The following is a 21,134-nucleotide window of genomic DNA, read 5'->3' as shown; positions in this document are numbered from 1 at the left end:
CGTTGTAATGTAATTATTGAAACTGGCATGTTACTTCATTCTTCCTCCCAACCCTCCCCAATCATATTATCACTAAGTGCAATGCTTAAATGATAGGATGCTTTTTTCCATAATATTAATCTAACAGTAAGTAAGGTGGGTAGAAGGCTTCTTTTTATATTCAGAAGGAAGACAGTAGTACATCTAAACTGATGTCAGAAATTTGATTTTACCCATTTACTCATGAGTTTAAAGGGGGTGACTTTTTAGTGAATTTAGCAACTTCCTTAAAGTGCATCTTTTGCTAATTTTAATTTTCACTTCTTAAGCAAGAAGCATTTAAAACATAACATGCCACCTTTGGAGAGCTACAAATAGAACAAACTGTTCTTAAATCAGATGTCTGTTCTTCTCAGTTTAAAAGCAATTAGCTTACAGAAGCCTGTGGAAAGCCTTTCCAGCTTCATTCTCAGGCAATGCACTGCTTCCTCACTTCCCTGCATCACCCAGTGGCAAGCACCTCATTCAGAAGGAACAGCTCACAGAATACAACTCCAGTGAGGAGATGGTGTGCATGACATCTCCCAAGTAGGTCGCTATCTGACTCATGACAGAAACGTGTACAAAACACCCCGAGTAGAGCAAGCCATAACCTCCTGGCGGTACTGTGCAACGGCACACACACATCCAGATAGTGTTATTACTTTCACAGAGAGTTACATGCATCGTAATGGGGTTCATCAGATACTGTTTCCTATATAAATGTACAAGTTAAAAACACCAAAACCAACAAACCTTACAGGAACAAGAGAAAGTGCTGAATAAGAGGCAATTAGTGAAGAATTTGAGTGCTTAAACAATGCAGCCTCATGCAAGGTCCAGTTCTGTAGAGGAGTTTTATATAAAAAGAAGTTACCATTACATTGATCTCCCCTAATCTGGGAAGGGACACATTTAGGGCACAAGATGACCCATAGAAATACTGTGGGTCGATCTAAAGGGTTTCAGGCATACCAGAGTTTCGAAATGTAAGGATAATAAGTAGCTAGAGTAAGAAAAGCACAAACAAATTCCATTCTACAATGTTATTTTCTGTAAAACATTATATCAGTTATCTGGTGACTGGATTAATCTGCACAAGAAAAATGAAACTGCAGATGCAGAATTCAAAATATGGTCATTTTGCTTAAAACCTTATTTTGGAATTAAAAAAAAAAGGGTAACTGAAAGCTTAAGTTATTCTAGTACTCACTAAAAGGCTATTTGGTTAGAAGAACATGTTCTATCAATTAAGTAGCATGATAAAAAGATCGTGACACCTACTGCAGCATCCAAATTTTCAAGACTTGCAATTAATTTCATAACCTGTTAAAAACTATACTCCTGTGAAAATGTTTCATGTTCAGAGACCTGCGTGATCACTTCTATATTATACCAGTATTTTACAATAAATATCACCTCCCACCCACATTGACACAGGAGGAGATGTTTCACAAGCCTATACAGAGTGTTTGAGGTGTCAAACTCAAACACATCTCTATCTCATGATTTTTTTTTATGGCTCAGCATAATTAGAACTCTTGTTGTGGGTAACTGGGCTGAGTTAGAAGTGTTATGTTGGACAATGGTGAGGAGAAAACAGAACAGAAAAAAAAGCTAATTTACCTCATCTTCTGAGCCAGATTTATTTGGCTTATCACCGTCTTCTTGACTTCTGTCTTCAACATCATTTTCTTCTTCATCATCAATATCTTCACCACCTTCAACCTCATCTTCTGCAGCAGAAATTAATTTTATTTTGTGAACAGAACTATATTAAAAATGCACTATATCCAGACATGCTAGTAAGGAAAATAAGCCAATTTCAGTTTTAGAACGAACTGCTTTTTTACAATAACCCATAAAAAAAATCTCAGTGACATAGAGCATAGAATTCGCATGAATCAGTATAAATTGATCACTGTTTGATTTAATACCCAATTTTAACAGCTTCAGCCTAGCTTCTTTTCACAATAGCACATACTCTCTTCGGACTTGTAAGTGACCAGATCTGACTAAGTTCTGACTTGAGTAGCAAAGTACAATATTGCAGTTATCAGCCATCTACCATAGGGGACACCCACATCCTGAGGGAACTCTCCTTTTCAGCAGGGAATTCTTGTGGCATGCTGTTCTGGTTGAGGGATAAGCAGCCCTGTGCTCACCCCCTTTTTACACGTTATTGCAATGCGGAAACTAGTCAGAAAAGCACTGTATTCCCCTCACCTCAAAGTACGTTCAGCTCATGCTACTAGGAAAAAACTATTCACAAAACCCAGTAAGCTTTCTATAAGACCTGGTGTCAGGCAGACCTTTGAACTCAAGGTGACTGGAAAGAAAAAAAAAAATGAAGAGAAAAAAATACCCTGGACAAACTATAACCTAAGCAACACATAGGCATTTTCTACTTTCTTACTGAGAGCATGCAGCAAATACTGCAAATTCTAGGCTGCTCTTTGATTCACAGGTAGGTACCCTTCTAGGATAACCATCTCTCTACATTCTGTATACTTTGTGAAGGAGGCTCAGCACCCACCTGAAATTTACAACTGTGCCACACTTTTTCTTTTTTTTTTTTTTTTATTTATTTATTTTTTTTTTTTAAATGTTGTCAATGTGGATCTCAAGCCCTTCAGTATTCCACAGCTCAAACCCTGTTATATTCAACTCCAGAAAACAAAGCAGCAGATAATGAATATAAAGGAATTGTAAAAACTACTAAGATCCAAAGCGACTGGTAGAAACTATTTATGACTGCAAGTACTACACTAAGAAATCTGAGAGGAAACTTTCATCCGTATCTGATGAAATTCCACCATCAACATGGACAAAGGAAAAAAAACATCTGAAAGGAGAGACTACTTTCAAGTCCTGGCCCAAATTACTTCCCTTTCCCAGTACCTGAAGGAGGAGTCTCCCTTCCCATCTTCTTTGTAGCCTGTATAAGCTTTCTTTTTGCCTCCTCCATTTCTCTTCTCTCTGTAGTAAAAAGAATCAGCAGAAGAAGGTAGAAGACAAATTCTCTAATGCTTTCAGATATGAAGAGGCAAAAAAGTGACAGAAAAAAATAGGAAGATTTCAACCTGCAAATGTAAAAGGCAGCAGGAAGCTCAGAGAAACTAAACAATTCTTAAAGAGAAACTAAGAAGTCATATGACAGCAAGTCTAACTATTTCCTCTGAAGCCTAGAATTTACTTAAAAACCCTGAAATACAAATGCTGGCTATGTCAGTTTTACTCTGCATTCAGTTTAGTTACTAAAAGTAAAGGCCTAAAATGGCATCTGTTTTTGAAGCACCATGAACAGCTGTTCAAAGTGGAATTCTTTATAAGAAGTTGAAAGAGCTAAACACTTTTCCTCTGTGATTGCCTAGACCTTATTTTTAACTTTCAAACACACACTTTAACATATAGTTTATTAAGTGACATGTTGTAATTAACTGACTGACTTAACAGAATACTGGAATTCGGGTTTTTCAGCCTTGCAACAGTACCAATCTATGATCTACATCAAGACAAAACAGATTCTGTAATTCAGGAGCAAAGAGCAGGTTGAGTAAAGGAAGACAAAAAAGGAAAGGCAGGAGGATACAATGCTGAAATGCTGTACCTACAATTTATGCTAATGTAAAAAATGTTACATAGCATAACTAAAATAATTAAATGTCTATGTAAGGGTCTCAAATAGTAAGGCAGTTTGGTGTGGCAAACATTGTGCCAGTGTACTAAATTCTGTAAGCACTAGTATGGGAACACCTGATGCTGAGTAAACTAAGTCATACACAAGCAGAAGCCAGCAACATTCATGGAACGTAAGTGCAGAGACAGACAAAAACCAAAGAGTTTCAGTCAGTAATATAAAGTGATAGCAGTACTAAGAAGAAAAACAAACAAACAAACCCAGACACACAAATTTCTGCTAGGTTTCTAACTTTCCATAGCAGTCACTTGCCACTTTCTTTGTTCCTACCAAAGAAGAGTGAAATAAGAAGCAGAATCTTGCAGAGATTTGAGGCTAAGAACTTTCTCATGGAAGTCAAGATAATGCACTATAAGTTACATGATTTTTCTTTCTATTCATTACTATAGACTCAGAGAAATACTAACACAAAGCCATAGTTGAAAAGTACCAGTAATCTTAGTACAGTAAACTCAAGATGGTTTTATCCTTGGATGTCAAAGTAGAGCTCAACCTATGGAATCATTGATTCCTCCCTAGGGGCAGCAGGAGAGGCTTCTGCAGGCAAGCAACATGCTGCTAGAAAGCAGCACAAATGAAGCAGCAGACTTCAGTATTTGAAGTCTACTGTGGTTTCAGGCTTTAGCAAGAGCTACTAAAAGCAGTGACCAACAGAATAGTCCACGGTACAACAGTCCCACAGAGGAGTAAACAGAGAGACTTACGTTAAAGGCTTAAAGCTATTCTGGACAGATTTTAAAGACAACAGTGTGACTTCAACCACTTCGGGAACATATATCCAAACAGCTCAGATGTGTTCAATATAGGAAATATTTAGAAGGGAGAAAATACGCATCACTGTCTGCAAACATAAAAAGACTGTTGGAAGCACGATAAATTCTTCAAAGTGAAAAAATGCTCAGGAGATATTTACTTTCTGCTGGTATTTATGGAAGAGCTATTAGCCATGGAATGCAACTTGCTAGAGGTTGTCAAAAAGACAAGGACAACTCAGAGCAAGGCAGGTTTTGCATATTCTAAGATAACTGGTTGTAATTACTGGCAATGCAATCCATGAACTAGTCTTATTTATATCTTTATATTTAATCAAACTGCAAGCTATCTTGCTTATCTTACCATCTTCAGCAATATCTTCATTTTCTTTTTCTTCTAATTCTATTTCATCATCTTCTAACTCGTCTCTCGCTTGTTTTAGATCTCCCTTTAAAATTGGTTTAGATATATCAGTTTTGCTGAAGTCAACATCTTCGTCTGTTTTCTACAACAAATTAAAACCAAATTATATTTACACTCAAATTAAGAATTAAACATAACAGCCACTGTAAGCTAGGTAATATCGATGGCACATTAAAACTGATATTGTTGCATAGATGTTAAGAGTTTTCAAATAAAGTATTAACAATAAAACCAAATAAAAATAGAGTAAATTTCTCTAACCTTTGCTGGCCAGCAGAACAAGACACCTAGGCCAACAGGGAGAGCCAAAGTCAAGATGTAAAGAACCCAGAGCCATGGGTGGTCTTCTGCAGCAGTCACCAGTTGACTAAACATACCAGGCTTTATTGAAAACAATTAAAAAAAAGGAAAAAAAAAAAGTTTTGTGTTTACATCCATCTCAACACTTCAGTAAGTTATAAAGTGTACTGTAAATATCTTAAGCTTTATGTTGCCCAAAGAAAACCCTTTTATCTTTGATTTTTAATGACTAATACAATATTGAATTTCAATACTAGTGAAGTGACAACATGTTGAGTTCAAATAAATAGCAGGTACCTCGTACTCCAAACATACTAGACTGGGCACTACTCAATTTTGGAAAGTGACATTTGGAGTCTTGGCAACCTCACAATTCAGACCCTTCCCAGCTACTTTATTTTTCCCCCATGCTATGCTAACTCAGCTGAAAGCTTCCGAAGCACCAAGAACCTCAGAGCAGCAGCCAGCCTCCTGCAGAGCAACGTCTTGTTCCACCTGTACTACGACATTCTCTCCCTTGAGAGCCAGTTACTCAGGGAGTAAACTGTCCTCCCAGCTCAGTTCTGACTTATACCATCGAGGTACATAGGCAAGTGCCTGGTCCAGTAAGACATCTGGAAAGGTACATCAGCAACTCAGGTAGGAAATTTGAGAGGCACAGTGGAGTAAGGGGACTCAAGGAATATTTTTTGCTATTGCACAAACAGGTATAGATGCACGTCCAGACGTAAACCCAAACATTTCAGAAAAGGGCAAAGTTGTGAGAGGAAGTGCCTTTCCTAATTGCGTGGGCAGATACACCATTGCTACTTGCTCATCCTGTGACACACAGCAGCTTTCAGAAATTGGCCACATTTGCCACCAACCCATCATTTCTTTCCCACAACTGCAGGCTGGCTCTTGCCACTCAACCAAAGAAAATACAGGACTTAGAAAGAAACAGTAGTCAGCGAAGCCAGCCACTAGAGGGGCTCACAGTCCTGTATGTCAGGACAAGCTCATCCTGCAGCACAGGAAAGAGATCTAGAAAAAAAAACTCTGGCAGCTGGCCAAGTGCAGTACATAAACAAATGTGGATGCACACATAGAAACAGAACAGATGCAGCTCCATAAATATACACAGGTGCATTCTTTTCAGAGCTGCATAACATACATCAAAGCAGCCAAGTGCCTAAAATTATTAACCAGAAGAAACACATGACTATTTATCCATTCCTGGTGGGATGGAAACATCTGAAGGGGTCTTCTGAGTTTAAGTACCTCAGCTTCCATTTATTGACAGGTACTGAATTTCTAGTATCACTGTGAACAGCAGAAGACTGATCAACTATAATTAGTCAATTTCTTACTAGGTGTTTAAGTTAAATGTTGTACTGTTTTAATTTGAAGAGGATAATTGATCTGGGAAAGGCAAAAAGCCAAACTACGACCAAAAAAAATAAATCCCTATCATAGTTACTCAGCAAGGCTATTAATTGCAGACAGATTAATATTCTGTCAACATTCACTGACAGAAAATTCTCCCAACAGCACTTCTTCCTCCCTACTTTCGGCTACCAAGAACATAGTAAAGTTTATACCTCATTAGCACTTGCTGCTAATTTCTTCAAGCCCCAGCCATCTGCTGCCCAACGATCTGCTACTTCTTTTTCTGAACAGATAATGAAGTTATCGAAGTAGATATTGGATGTCATAGACCAGAGTTCTAAACCAATAGCACTGACAGTGGTCATCTCAAATGGGTGCGGATCTTCAAAATAGTCTGGGTTAGGTATTTTCCGAGGGCTCCAGATTCCCTTTTGAGGAGAAAACAAACAAACACAACTATGAAACAAATGTTTAAATAATTAGAGCTTATGCACTATTTTAAATGCATTATTTAAAAAGATAAAGAGTAGAGTTTAGCCTTCATAAAAACAGAATTGGAAATAGCCTACAAGATTCTGGCAGATGGGTCTCAATTTTCTGTCTTAGGGCAGACCTCTTAAAATACCTTTTTTTTGTCTACAGAGGGTGACAATAATAACTGACTGTATGAAGTATGTTAATTCTTCTTAGCACTGGCTATTCCAAGCACAGCCTTCATAAGCTTCCTAGAATAAGTCTAGGAAACAAATTTTGTGGTAGGATGCAAAACCCCTCTCTCCCCCTCCCTCCTTCAGTATGGAAGGAGTAGGCACATCTCCCTCTCTGCTACTTGAGGCTAACAGCTTCTTTTGTTTGGCCCCAGAGGCCCTGGCCAGGGCCATCAGGAGAAGGGAGTGCCGAGGTGCCACTGAGCCGCTGGGCACCTGTGGCCAGTGTGGGGGATGTTTGGAGGCTTCAGGGGCACCCCCAGCCAGTGTGGGGGTGCAGAGAAGCTTCTGGAATGCCTACAGTCAGATCTGATCAGCCAATAAAAAACAGGACTCTCGTCGAGACTCTGCCCATTGTCGCGGGTCTCTCGGAGCACGAGTGAGACGCTGCCGCCGAGAGCCCCCCTGCCCGGGATGGAGACTCCGCTTGCCGTGCCGCCACAGCTGTGAGTAAAATTTCTCCTCGCAAGATTGCGAGTGTATTTATACTTTCCGTGCACATTTGCACATGTAACTTTCCGTGCTCAGTATGAGCACGTGTAAAATTAATCCTCGCATAATCGCAGGTGTATTTTCCTTCCGCGCTTCCACATAAGCACGTATAACTTTCCATGCACATTTGCATGTGTACATTCCGTGCTCAATACAAGCACGTGTATAAATTATTTCCTTGCACAATCGCGAGTGTATTTTCCTCCTGTGCTTTCACATAAGCATGTGTAATATTCCATGCACATTTGCATGTATAAGTGAATTAACCCTCGCAGGATTGCGAGTGTATTATAAATTTACCCTCGCAGAATCGCGAGTGTACTAACTTTCCGTACTCACTACGAGTACGTGTATCTCTTTAAAAATAATCCCGCACCATGTTCAGGCAAATGTGTATTCCTCCCAGACTCAGAGATGGTTCCAGCATTGTTTTGGTGAAGCTACCACCTGTTGTATTAGTTGCTGCCCCGTAAAAATTTTCCTCAACTGATATCCGAACCTGTATTTAAGTCACTTTTGGAGTGCTAAAACCCTGTTTCTCACCGGTTTAATGAAAGTTGTTTTGGACCCTGTTGCCCCTTAAACTAACCTCTGGGTGCCTCCGTGACAAATTTCCTAATATTTCAGGAAAGTAAGACGTTGATATTACTTCTTCCTCTAGCCTCTCATTGCTTAATACATAGTTTTGGCTTTTGTTCATCAATATAGCATATACATTTCAATATGTTATGGCTAGTGATGGAATCTTCTGAAGTATGAATCTATCATCCGGTGGCCCAAGACTGCAGGGTGACTATAATCCTGTGATGCACGCGGTCCCTTCCAGCGTATATGTGTATCTATAAGTGTGTGTATGTAAACTAACAGCTACTGTAACCAAAGGTGTTAGGGAAAAATTTAGCCTTATGATACCTGTGGAAATTAGAGCCAAATTTTGTTTACAAATGTGCTTAGATCTTAAGCTCAAAGAAATCAGATTCAAGTACTCCCCAGCCATCATGAAGACACAGTAACTCCCTTTAATATCCAACTGATTACCTCTTGTATCTGGAGGGGAAAAGAGGAACGTGATTATCCAAAACTGATGCTTCCACTATAATTGAACCAGTAAGTCAGTCTGCTTACTGAAAGGTTTCAATTTTTTAAGTGTTCTTTTAAAAGACCCACACTTAAAGCCCCAACAAAAGTATTTCATTAAATGATGACATAGTTCAGAATACAATTCTACAGAGCACATTAAATAAGTGCTGCCGGTGCAAATTGTTGCAAAAGCAACTTTTAACACAGTAAGTGTTTTAACATAGGAAGTATTTCTACTCTCCAGCATACTTAAAACAATAATTGAAATATTCAAAAGCTGAAAATGTTTAGTGAGGGTGTCTACACTCATTCCAAAGTTTAAATATACTGTATAAAAGCCTAAATAAATACACTACTCTGACTTGCCTGCCGTGTTGAACTCTACCTTTTAAACAACAACCTACAATATTGCTATTACCTGATAGTTAGGATTATCTATCATAGGTGCTTTCCATTTTCCTTTATAGTTTGGGTTATTCTTCATGGGACGCAGCCACTGTCCACAACCAGGTGCAGTCTCACACTTTGGATTAGGGATCTGAGGGGCTTCCCACTCCCCATCCATTTCTTCATCCCTACAGAAACAAAGAGTTACAAACAGCTGATTTGAGATCAGCCTGGTCTGAACACTAGCAGTTAGTCTGAAGTTAGAGTCCACACACATTTTGCTGTAGCAACATCAGAATTTTGACCAGCTCACAGAACTTCACGCAACAGCATAAATACTTTTTTTGGTGGTGGTGGATTTTTTTAAATGAGTGCTAATTTTGAGGTTACTTGTTCATGACTACCACAGCATGACTGAATGCAATTATTTCCTGCATCTGCCCACAGCTCAAAACACTTCTCTGTAATATGGTTAGAGAACCCTTTGAGACTAAACCAACAAATATTTATCCATACTTTACACATACTAATTTACTATCTCTAAACACAATGAGATTGGGATTGAACTCTGATCCACAACTCATAATTTGCCACAGAGAACAGGCAGGCTCATCTACAAAACGTGTTAACAACCTGCACTTACGGAATCAAGTTCTTACCAGTCCTTTGGTTTTTTTGCGTTAGGGTCTGGAACATACTGTGGTTCATCATCAAGCCATCCCTCAGGCTTAACAGCATCAGGATCTTCTATTTTGGAAGGCTCATCTTCATCCCTTCAATTACAGACTTACATTAGAAAATACAGCAGCTAGACTTTGAACCAGTGTTCCCTTCAGAGGGCAGTAACTGGCATAAAGGGATGAATTTTCAAAGGCATAACAGAATTAGACACGCTGATCATGAGAATTAGACAGCTCATCCTCTGTTTCTAAATATTTGAATTATACTTACATTGTTTCAAAGCACTACTTAGCCCAGAAATTGCTGCCATCAACTGGCAGGTCTCAGTCAGGTCTTCCCATAAGTTTTTCACTCCTTTTCCCAAGTTGTTGTGTGGACAGTAGTTCACACAGAAGGAAGCGGAAATCATTGAATGCAAATTAAGACTGTATAGTGAAAAGAACCCAGAACAACTTCCTACTCTTTTAGGTGTAGTAATCTTAGTTCTTAATCGCAACCATGGAGGGTACAAATAAGCAAAAAGCACAATTTTTATTTCTTTCCTTAGAAGATGATTACATCCTTGTATGCACCTCTGTTATGTTTTCAAACTTTAGTGCTCTTAGTAGTGAAACATATTCCAATTTTCATTAGCAAAAATAAATAAAAAATAAAACCAGACAAATATTTCCAATTAATAACCTGCATGTAAAACATTCTGTACATATAAAAACATTCTCCTTACCAGTCATCTGGTTTGACAGCATTGGGATCAGGTATTTTTGGTCTCTCATCCCAGTCATCAGGCTTCTTATCACTAGGATCCTCTACTTCTTTGGGAGGGTTTACTGGAGGAACCATATCCTCAAGAAGATTTCCTCTGCTGACAACTGATTGGTCAATTGACATTTCAAACGTATCATCTGGTTTTAGCACTAGAATGAAGACATTTGCATTAAAGACATACGGGAAGCATTAATTTTACAAACATATTTAACCAAAACTGAAACAATAAGCACAGACTTAAACAAATAACAGCCAACAGGACTTTCACTAGCAAAGCAGAAGACAGACTGCCCGCTCTGGTACTGGATCTGGACACAACACAATGAAGTTGCTACTGTGGGAATATATGACCAGCATCAGGCTCCAACAAATGAGACCTCCAGCAAATTCAGTTGCTGAAACATAACTAAGCACATTCTAAGAGATTTTTCAAAAACCTACCACTTGGCCAAAATTCCACAGTTATTTATTTATTTAAAAATGGGGACAATAGAAACAAACCTTTGCCCCAAAGGGCACATTTGCTACCAAATTACAGTTTCACCCTTAAAAGCACAGAAACACAAGACTGCATCAGTAACACAGCTGAAGGATCATCGAAACAATATTTTCTCTCAGTTTCAAATCTCTGGCTGCCATCTCCCTCAAATGCCAGGCTGTGAACACAGAAAATTCTCTTCAAATGTTTAAGTATTTTAGCACGTGTAACTCAGAAGCCCAGATCATAGAACTGAGCAGTATCAGACTCAGTAAGATGTCACATCCAGATCCATTTCTAATAACCAGTGACATCATTTGTAAGTGCTTAACAAGTATATTCAAATGCCCATTCAACACAATAAAGATTAATAATTTAAAATAAATACTATTCCACTTTTATGACAGTTTTATAAAGACAGGTGATTTTGAAAACAAGAGTGTTTTAATGTCAGTTTGATAATATCTAATGAAGCTCTTGCAACCTAAAAATTTTCAACAATGAAGTGATTTTTAATCTTCTGTTATCAGTCACATAATTCATTAGATTCACACAGCTCTATGGAATCTATTTGAACAATGACAATAAATGCAATCTGAGTTTGAGTATCTTTAATCATAATTTCTAATGAACAGCCCAAATACAGGAATGCATGCATTCCTTCACCACAAGAACAGTGTTTTGTTTCACTTATCTAAAAGTGAATGCTTGCTACGCTACACTATGGTAATTTATTTTAAGAAACAATAGCTTTCCCATGGCACAGTAGCTGAACAGGTCTTCCACTGTTATTCAATGGAAGTTCAGAAGTACAGTCAATTTTGCTGGATTTGCAGCATGTCACAGATAAGCCCTTTCTTCTCTGATTGTTTATTCTTCCTCAGAAATTAGAAAAAAGCAGAAAAATAACTAAGAAATTAAACTTTCATCTCAGCTGTTCGTTAGAACACAAATGAATTAAAGCCAGCCCAAGTTCATTCATCTTCAGAGCATGCAGTAACATATCTGCTCATGCACAGTGCTGCAGATGCAGGAGTTCGTGAGAACTCCTCACACATGCAGGAGAGCGGTGTGTGGAATACTGCAGATTTAACTCAGTTCCTATGAACTCTGATGCCTTCCTAGAATATTGGACAGTTGTGGGTTTTTTAATGTCTCAAAATATTTTTATCACAGTAAGTCCTGAAAGTATTATTCAATTCTTCATGTTAAAGGCCGGCCAGGGCTGATACGTTATTTCCTGTAACAGAACATTGAACAACAGCATCAAAAAGTCACTCATGTCCTGCAGATAAGCTCAGTCATTAAATCATTTAAGCTCAAACCATTAAGCAACCATTCCCCAGAATTAACAGACTATTACAAACAAAAAAGCAGACTCAAATACAAAGCTTTAGTGGAGAGAAACACATTTTTAATCTCTCTTTTCTAATTAAAATTTATATGAATCAAACAATACCAAGAGTATATAGATGTGTCTTCTTGTCCAAATAGAATTTTTTTAGGTCTACATCAGGACGTTTTGCATGTTTCTCTTCATATTCTCCAGTTTTAGGATTCTTATGTCTGAAGATAAAATGTAGTTTGTAATCCTCTCCACATTTATCTGGTCCAAACATAATAGTATAAGGTGTTTTGTCAAAAAAGTATTCCTGTAGAAGCAAAAAAGCTGAGGATGTGTTATACTGTACATTTTATGAAGTAATTTGGGCTCTTTTCCTTCATGCTGTGGCAATACAGTTTTTCTAAAAAGTAACAGAAAACTGGCAAGGTGAATGATGAGAGGAATTGAACAGTCCTCTTGAGTTGCTGGGTGCCCTCTGTTCTCAGGGAACAGACTAATTCTGTGAACCACAGAGATCGCTTAAGCCTCTTCAAGGAAGATGAACATATTTAGTCCTTACCATTAAATTAAGTGGAAATGCCTGTCACAAATCAAAATAGCCAAATATCTATATCCTTCTATAAACGTTACACTAAAAGATGGAAGTGAATTAGTTACTATTCTTCATATCGATTTTATTTTTCAATCAAGACAAAGCCCAGGATATTATTACCCAGTATTTTATCAGTCTTGTTGCTGCATATTAAATAGTAATAACAACAACAGCCACCAGCCCTGAAGTTATCAGATACAGTCATTCTCCTTCAGACTATGCTGCATTAAGCTGTTTAGATATGTCAGTATTTTTCAGATATTTATATTATTTTTATATTTGGAATACACAATAACATGCTGCCTTATATTCTTAAGTAATTGCTTGAAGGAAAAAGACCACTAGACTTCTGGAAGTTTCCTTCTTGAAAGTTATATTCTGACATAAATGTATTGTTTGAAATGAATAGTATTTTTTTTTTTAATGCAAAGTAAAACATTTTCACTCCATACATCTGTAGATTTCCGCACTACAGAAGCACATTTTAAGTTTGGTTATTTGAGTATGAAACACACACCAGAATATAAATTTTAGGAAAAAGGAAGAGCACTTGGAAGTTGCATTAAAGCTTTTATTTCCAGATTATTCCCCATTTTTTTTTTTCCCCATGGGCTTGCCTTTCTATCTTACCAAAACTTGGTAAGCAAATGGTACAGCTTGATGCCTCTCAAAGCCAACAATTTCTATAGCCTACACAGGTTGTAACTCTGCCTCACAAACTTCTATTACTCTACTACTGAATGTTGGCTCAGCAACACCAGTTAGCCACAAACCTGTAGCGGTTAGGGTAGTCAGCTTTTAAGTGGCTACAACAGCCTGCTTCAAGTTCCAAAGGGACCTTATCACTTCATGTTTGTACTGCTGAGTCAAGGCAAGTTCCTCCAAGCTCACGATGCAACATTCTGAATCCACATTGGTCATTCCAAGTCTGTCCAAATTTGTAATCCTATTCTGTAACTTCTGCTATGTAGCAAAAGTACCAGCTCCTATCAAAGTAGCTGCAGCAACTGTTACATATTATCAGACATCCCGACGCTGTAAACACAGCATTTGCATTGCACAAGATCCTATGCCACAAATCACTGCCAGTTCTGAATGTGGAAAAAAAAAAAAAGTTGCTAAAATATCCTCCATCACAGGCTACACAGCTTGTATCTCTTGTATCTATACCCAGGTGTAGTGACAGAAATCCTCAAGGGTGGAAACAACCAGTTCACACGTGCCAGATTGAGACTTGGCCAGAACAGGCAGCATTTTAAGCCAGAAACACCTGATTGCAATGACATAACAATAAAGCGTTTTACAGACCTGTTTGGAAAGGGCAGGCAAGTTCACATCAATTTATTGAGAAACAATCTACAAAATGATCCAACATACTAAAGCACTTACTCATTTTTCACACCTGATCACTCAGACCTTTTCCCAGCAACAGAGATTCTCCGTCACTTTCAGTTTCTAAATCCAAGCCGTGGCCCTTTCTAAGATGCCATATTGCAGGTCATGTCGTAGAAAAATTGTTTCACAAGTTATGAGTTCAAATTCTGTGGCTTCGGTTATTGTAGAAAGTCAGACTAAACAGATAAAGTCCTTTGTCTTGGATATAAGACATTTTTCGTGCAGAACTAAGAGGAATATGTTAATCACAGCAAACTCTTCATTTTAACCTTCTAAAATTTATACTTTGAGACTTCTTGTGTGAATACAGATCTTAACAGCTTACTTTAAGTTTTAGACTACCTGCAACTTTTTCATTAAAATAAATGGAAATTGTAACAAGACTAATGCTATGAAATATTCCACCAGTAAAAGACACACAACTCTGAAGGTTTTGTGTGTATATAATCAATTATATGTATATGATTATCTTGCCCAAACTTAAGCTTCTCTAAAGTTTAAGCAGAAGAATTTAGGATGCATTAGGCATTAACTTCTTACTGACATTTCACAAGGACAATTATGCATTCCTCAAATGAACAGCTGATAGCAAATGTTAAGTAAGAGGACATACCAGATCCAAGCCATCACTACTGGAGATAAGTTTAACATATGCACCACCACAGTCAATGCCATCTTGAAAATTCACTTCATATCTGGGCAGAAAGTTAAAAAAAATATTCAAAGTATCAGACAAACACAAACTTCTGATCTACAGTTCTAATTATGTATACTTTAAGACTGTGTATTGGTCACTACTGTCAAAACACTTCTACATGACCAAAAGGTTTTGTCACATAAGCTAATACAACAGTGATGTCACTCAAAAAAGCCACGATAGCAATTGCTACAGTTGCTTATCACCAGTAGGAAAAGTTTCAAGGTGGTATCAACCAACATGCAAACATCAAAACAAAGTATAAATAGGCAAGGGTTCTAGGAAATTCATGCCATCTTTGAAACTACCCATATGACACTGAATTTAGCCATAGCAGTTAACTGGATGTCTATAAGTACAACAAAGCATGTCTGATTATCAGAAAAAAGTAGTCATTTCACCATGGCGCTCGTCAGCACCAGTACTGCTATAGAGGGTTCAAGATTCAAGTTGTTTTTACTGATCTACTCAGAAGTATCCTGTAAGTGGAAAAACACTGTACTCAACCTAAATATGATTTAGATCTTTAGGAGTAAGACTGAAAATTAATTAGCGTCTTCAGTAACCTTGTAAAATATTAGATTTCTGTAAAAAAAAAAAATAAAAAATTCAAGAGTTTAAATATCACTTCTTAACACTTGTAGTACAATCTTATGTGATTATTAAATCATTCATACTTAACAGTTCGGATAGCTCTGGATACAACAGGTCAATGCTATATGAAAGTCAGTATTTTTCTACAGGGATTAACATTACCTTATTGACTTAGAGATTTTAATAATAATAAATATAAGTAAAAAAAATGAGGGATTACTTACTGAACAATCAAAGGTTTATTATCAAAAACAAATGCCTTTGTTAGCATAGCTGATATTGCATGATGCTTTGCCACCGATTTTAAGACTAATCCTCTGTCTCCAGCCACTGTGTTTTCTTTCAGCTCTTCTACTTCCCATCTTCCTAAAATACACACACAGAGTCTTTGAAAAACAGGTAGGCTGAAGTAAAGAAATCATAACCTTGTTGAAAGCTAAGAGTTAACAGCAAATTAAGACTAGTTGCCAAAGTAGGGAAGAAATCTTGACATCTGATGACAAAGAACTTACAGAATAATCTTCAAATTCATTACTAATAATTTTACCCTGGATACAAAATATTACATAAGTCCAGCCTACATTTCCTCAAACTAACTGCTCTACAGCACTCAAATACAAAACCAAAAATCCACCCACATCCATAGTACACAAATTTGCTGCTCACATCTTGTTATCAAATCAGTGACAGTGTTTTGACCAGCACTTTTCAAGAATTAGAAGCCATTAGAATTTCAGCTCCACAGCTGGATGATAAAATCAAAATTGTGTAATGCCAAAGATCCACCTAACCCAATGTTCTGGCTCAGACAGCAAAGCAGAAAGCAAGCTAAGGGAAAAAGAGTGCAAATAGTAGCAACAAGAAGTGACAAGCTCCTCCCCGACTCAAGTAGCTGTTTCCACGGCAGTAAAAAAATCCCAGTTTCATAACTGTTATATCCAAAAGAAAGAAAAATTATCAAAATCTCAGCTTTGTGTAAAACAGAATTTTCCAACTAAAAAGACAGACAGCCATGGACTCCAAAGTAGGAAAGAACCAAATCCTTACCATGATCCACCATCAACCAATGAAACTGAACAAAAAAATGTACATATTTAATAAAATGTTTTTATTTCACATAATTTAATTAAGTTTATTGTGCAAACCTGTAGTGTGTGATTATCTATTGGCTTTCTGTTTAACTGCAATATAGACAATAAATTTTAGATACATCACTTTAGTCAAGCCTAATGCTTGCATTGCTAATAGAGACTGTTTCAAAGTTCTGGTTCATATTTAATGAGTTTTATTGCAAAAATCTATTTGTGCCTTAAGAGAGTGGCAGATAAAGGGATGCCTACACTTTGGGTATGCATAGGTCTGCACAGAAAAGCCCATTCTCTCATTTCACCAAGAAAAGGTATTAGTTCTAGCCAACTAAGATAATTTAGTTTTCAATATTTTAAAAAAAGCACATCTGAGAAGAAGATATTCCTTGTTCTTCTCCAATTTTAAAAAAAATCTACAAGAAAACTCTTAATATCACAAAACTGTATCTTTAGATTGTGGTATCCCACAACACCTGGAAGACCATAGAACATTTCTCCAGATTTTAGATTTGTTCCTACCATCATCCCATAAAAAGCAATAGCCACAAGGCACTGTGTAATCTGGATACCTGTATGGTTCTTCCCCTCCGGCTTTTACAGAATGAGAATCTTTCAGGTCAAATATAATCACACAGGAGATGAAACTTCCCCCAAAAAATGTATTGGCAAGAGTTTGATCTTAAAGACAAACAAACAAGCCTACAGCTTTAAAAAGATTATATAAATTCTCCAAATTTGTGAAATTGATTACACATGTGGGCAATACCCAAAGAACGAGATTTTTAAGAGGGCAGTTACATTTTCTCAGAGATTAGCAGCACCAGATTCACTGATTTATTTTTTTTTTAGGAATGAACACACCACAAAAGACAGACTACTTTCACAATTCACTGCTATCTTGAGAAAAAGCCTCTGTCAACATGAACAAAGGGAAGAAAATGTAATGAGTTCTTCAGCATGTGGTTCAGTTCAGAGAATATTCTTAAACTGAAATCTGAATGAAATGGCTATTTACTTTTATTCAACTGAAATGAAATTTGTGAAAGGTCATTAAAAAATGTCAACAACAAACCCCTAGGTTATTCTAGTCTGGTAAACTGAAGGTTGAAAAATTCCCTCCTCTTTGATAGTGTTCCTTCCTAGAAACTAAGACCAAGCAATAATATCAGGCAAAACACTACGGCCACCAAAAAAAAAAGTCTTTTCACCACAGACTTTGTTGATGTTGAATTATTTGCCAGTGTTTAAGCAAATATGACTGTTTTGACACTAGAGACAATTTCTATCTAATACAAGGCCAAGTAATCAGAGAGATATCAGTTCTTCTAAGCATCTCATCTGTGTAGGTATCTCTTCTGCAACTCCTTCATTTTTACCAGTTATTTCTGGTAAATGCTAAATCTAAATTCATCTGTTCTGCACTGCGTTTTCCACACCAAAGTTCCACAAGTTACTTTTGCTTACCACATTCTATTAACATTAATTTATTCCATTTGATGTAAGAGCAGTAGCAAATACTTTTCTACTAGAGCAGGAACGTTTTCTGTTATCCTCACTTTCTCTTGATTGAAATAAATTCAGGTTGCAAAATTATTGCCACAGATCGCACATCTGTCAACTAGCTAGGAATTCTAGCTTAGGAATTTATAAATTAAGTGCAAAACCCAATTAAAAAAAAAATCAAACCAACTTTTTCATTATTATTTTCCAAGTTTTTTAGACTACTGTACATTCAAGCACAGACAATCTGAAAAAAAATTTTAAAGACAAACATCATTTAGTTCAACGTTTTCGTTTCAGAGGCTAGACTGGGGATCAACTGATGAATCAGTAGGACAGATGCAGCAACATGGAACATGCTTCTTTAGAAGCGTGTTCAACAACTGAAACTGAAGCAGTACATCTTTCTGACACGATTTCAGAGAAGGTAGGTCTCACGTACTAGTCATAATCAATACTGAATATTCAGATGCTAGAGGGTATTCTGGTATCATTCATTGCAATAGGACTGTTGGGATGATAAAAAATAATCTCACGCTAAGTAACCCAATGAGCAACATTTCACATCTAAGTTTCAGGATAACAGTCATTATACAAGCTAACATTTTTAACCTATGTCATCTAGGTTTTGAAAGATAAGTTCAGTGTAAGGGTAAGTTATTTCTCAAAGAGCAAGAGAACGTCAGAAACTTTTATAGTGGAAGCAAACATTAAAAACACTTACCGTCATATTTAGCAATGTTATCATCCATGTTGTCTTTCTTGGTTTTAGACAACACCCACCTAAAACAAAAAGTGTACTAGTCATTTAAATATCTATGCAAAGGTGTATTATTTAACACGCACAGGAAAAACAGCTTTTGGTTCTAGGATGTGAACCTGTAATAATGATTTTGACAGCATCACGGAACTTTGTGTAGTTCAAAAAACATGAAAAGAAAAACTAAAATAGCTTAGTCTAATATAACATTTCAAAATACTTCCTAAAAATGTAAATGAATATACAATTGTAACTTTGAAGTAATTCAACTATTCTGAATAAACTTCAGTTTTATATACAAGCTGAAGTTGGCAGAATGTAACAATATTACATGATCATATAATGACAAAAAATACAAGGAAAACTGCAAAGTTCAAGTGTAAAACTCTTGATACGATATAGGAAAAAAAAAATAAAATCACCCAAAGAAACCTTTTGCACTACCTGGCAGTAACAGTACGAATGTATAGCAGAGGACAAAGGCAAGAGGTAAAAGTGTCCAAATGACAAATGCAATTATACACTAAACAGATTCTAAATGTACTGCACAAACGGGATCACAACAGGGCAAACAAACTCCTGATCTCCTTGACACTATGAACAAGGCAAACTCAGCTTATTGCACTGAGGTTACCAGAAAGATAAGCACATGCCCAATGCGCACTGTTCATCTGGAGAAAGAAGGAGGAAAAAGGGGCAGTCCACCCTCCTCTAGTTATACAGGGATTCTATCCTGAGCCATGCACAAGAATATCTTAAGCCAACAGTGTTGCTGAACTCTTCATTGTATTAACTACAACACTACATTCTCATTATTAATTCTGTAAAGAGCCATTCTCATTCATTCTGAACTATCCTCTGCATGGATTATTTCAGGGATGAATACTTCATATTTTCTTACTGAATTTCAGCCAGATATGTTCACTTTTAAAACAGATGCTGGAAAAGCTTCACTAGATCTTTGGTCTACAAGGAGAAAGACCAATGACATATCTCTACTTCAAGGCACATTGCAAAAGCTACTCTGTTACAGTGATTTACCTAGTCAATTTGTATGTACCCTCTTCCACAATTGTAGGGAAGAAGGCAACAAGCTGCTCACATTCTCATTAATCTTAGTTCCATTCTTGTTATTCTTATATAATTTATGTACAGTTAGCCAAAAAATTCCTAAAAGTTGTATCTAAAGCTTTGAATATTAGATTTAGTAGGAAGACAAGCTAATCTTCTAGCTCAATGAAATTTGTTTGAAATTGGAATGAATTATATAATTCAATATCTCACTTGGGTTTTTATATTTGTTAATCAAGTTTCTCAACCAATAATTTTCACCTCTTCTATTTAATCATTTTGTTATTGTAATTGACACTGCTTTTGTATTGCTCTTAACATTTAGAAGTGACATATTGCTAGACAAGCGATATGTGGAAGGCTAAGAGCTTGTTAGAACTTATTTTCTCTCTATTTTTAGTCTAAATATGTAACAAGAACAAGAAAGCATGAAAGAACATACTATGAGCAATGACAAACTAGTGTTCAGTGACCTGAGGTACCTGTAATTCTACAGAAGAGAACAATTTAGAAACAATTGGAAAAAAACAGTAAGATTCAATCTTACAAAAGTTACTAGTGCCTTCTATCATGTTATTTTTTTGCAGTTTATATCATCCATCCTCAATAGACATACACGTCTTATGATAGTATTACCTCACTCCTACTGTAGGTGGATCTCAGTCTTCTCACAGGAACTTAAAATAATAGGCAGCTTTAAATTCTAACATAATAAATGTGCCATATTGCATTTCCTTCCATCTGTCTGGCTCTTCACAGGATAATTAAGTTGTTGCTCCATTAATTTTAGTAACATATGACAACACCTTTTTTTATGCTTCTTCACAAATCTAGAGATAGCTCTTTTGTTCAACAGCATCAAAGTGGACAGGAAAAAAGTATACTGATAACAAGACCTGATTTGTAATTAAAAATCAGGGACTTACTTTCACATTTTAAA

The 21,134-nt window shown here is 36.7% G+C and overlaps 1 protein-coding gene across 3 annotated transcripts in view; it reads right to left on the bottom strand.

Moving 5' to 3' along the window:
* The window catches only part of CLGN (calmegin), a 68,097-nt gene that overhangs the window by 1,061 nt on the left and 45,902 nt on the right, over positions 1 to 21,134 (bottom strand). For all 3 annotated transcript variants that reach the window (XM_065062007.1, XM_065062009.1, XM_065062010.1), the window contains 12 exons: positions 19,088 to 19,146; positions 16,000 to 16,141; positions 15,098 to 15,179; positions 12,612 to 12,804; positions 10,634 to 10,823; positions 9,888 to 10,001; positions 9,260 to 9,416; positions 6,775 to 6,990; positions 5,156 to 5,275; positions 4,835 to 4,976; positions 2,920 to 2,997; positions 1,645 to 1,754 (listed from right to left, as the gene is read on the bottom strand). In XM_065062007.1, the coding sequence (XP_064918079.1) occupies positions 1,645 to 1,754; positions 2,920 to 2,997; positions 4,835 to 4,976; positions 5,156 to 5,275; positions 6,775 to 6,990; positions 9,260 to 9,416; positions 9,888 to 10,001; positions 10,634 to 10,823; positions 12,612 to 12,804; positions 15,098 to 15,179; positions 16,000 to 16,141; positions 19,088 to 19,146 (1,603 nt within the window). The remainder of the gene's footprint in view (positions 1 to 1,644; positions 1,755 to 2,919; positions 2,998 to 4,834; positions 4,977 to 5,155; positions 5,276 to 6,774; positions 6,991 to 9,259; positions 9,417 to 9,887; positions 10,002 to 10,633; positions 10,824 to 12,611; positions 12,805 to 15,097; positions 15,180 to 15,999; positions 16,142 to 19,087; positions 19,147 to 21,134) is intronic.

The sequence above is a fragment of the Columba livia genome, chromosome 4 (assembly GCF_036013475.1).
Source record: "Columba livia isolate bColLiv1 breed racing homer chromosome 4, bColLiv1.pat.W.v2, whole genome shotgun sequence".
In the NCBI taxonomy this organism is placed as follows: Eukaryota; Metazoa; Chordata; class Aves; order Columbiformes; family Columbidae; genus Columba; species Columba livia.
Note: the sequence above shows the minus strand (reverse complement) of the source record. Positions and strands in the feature narration are given on the sequence as shown.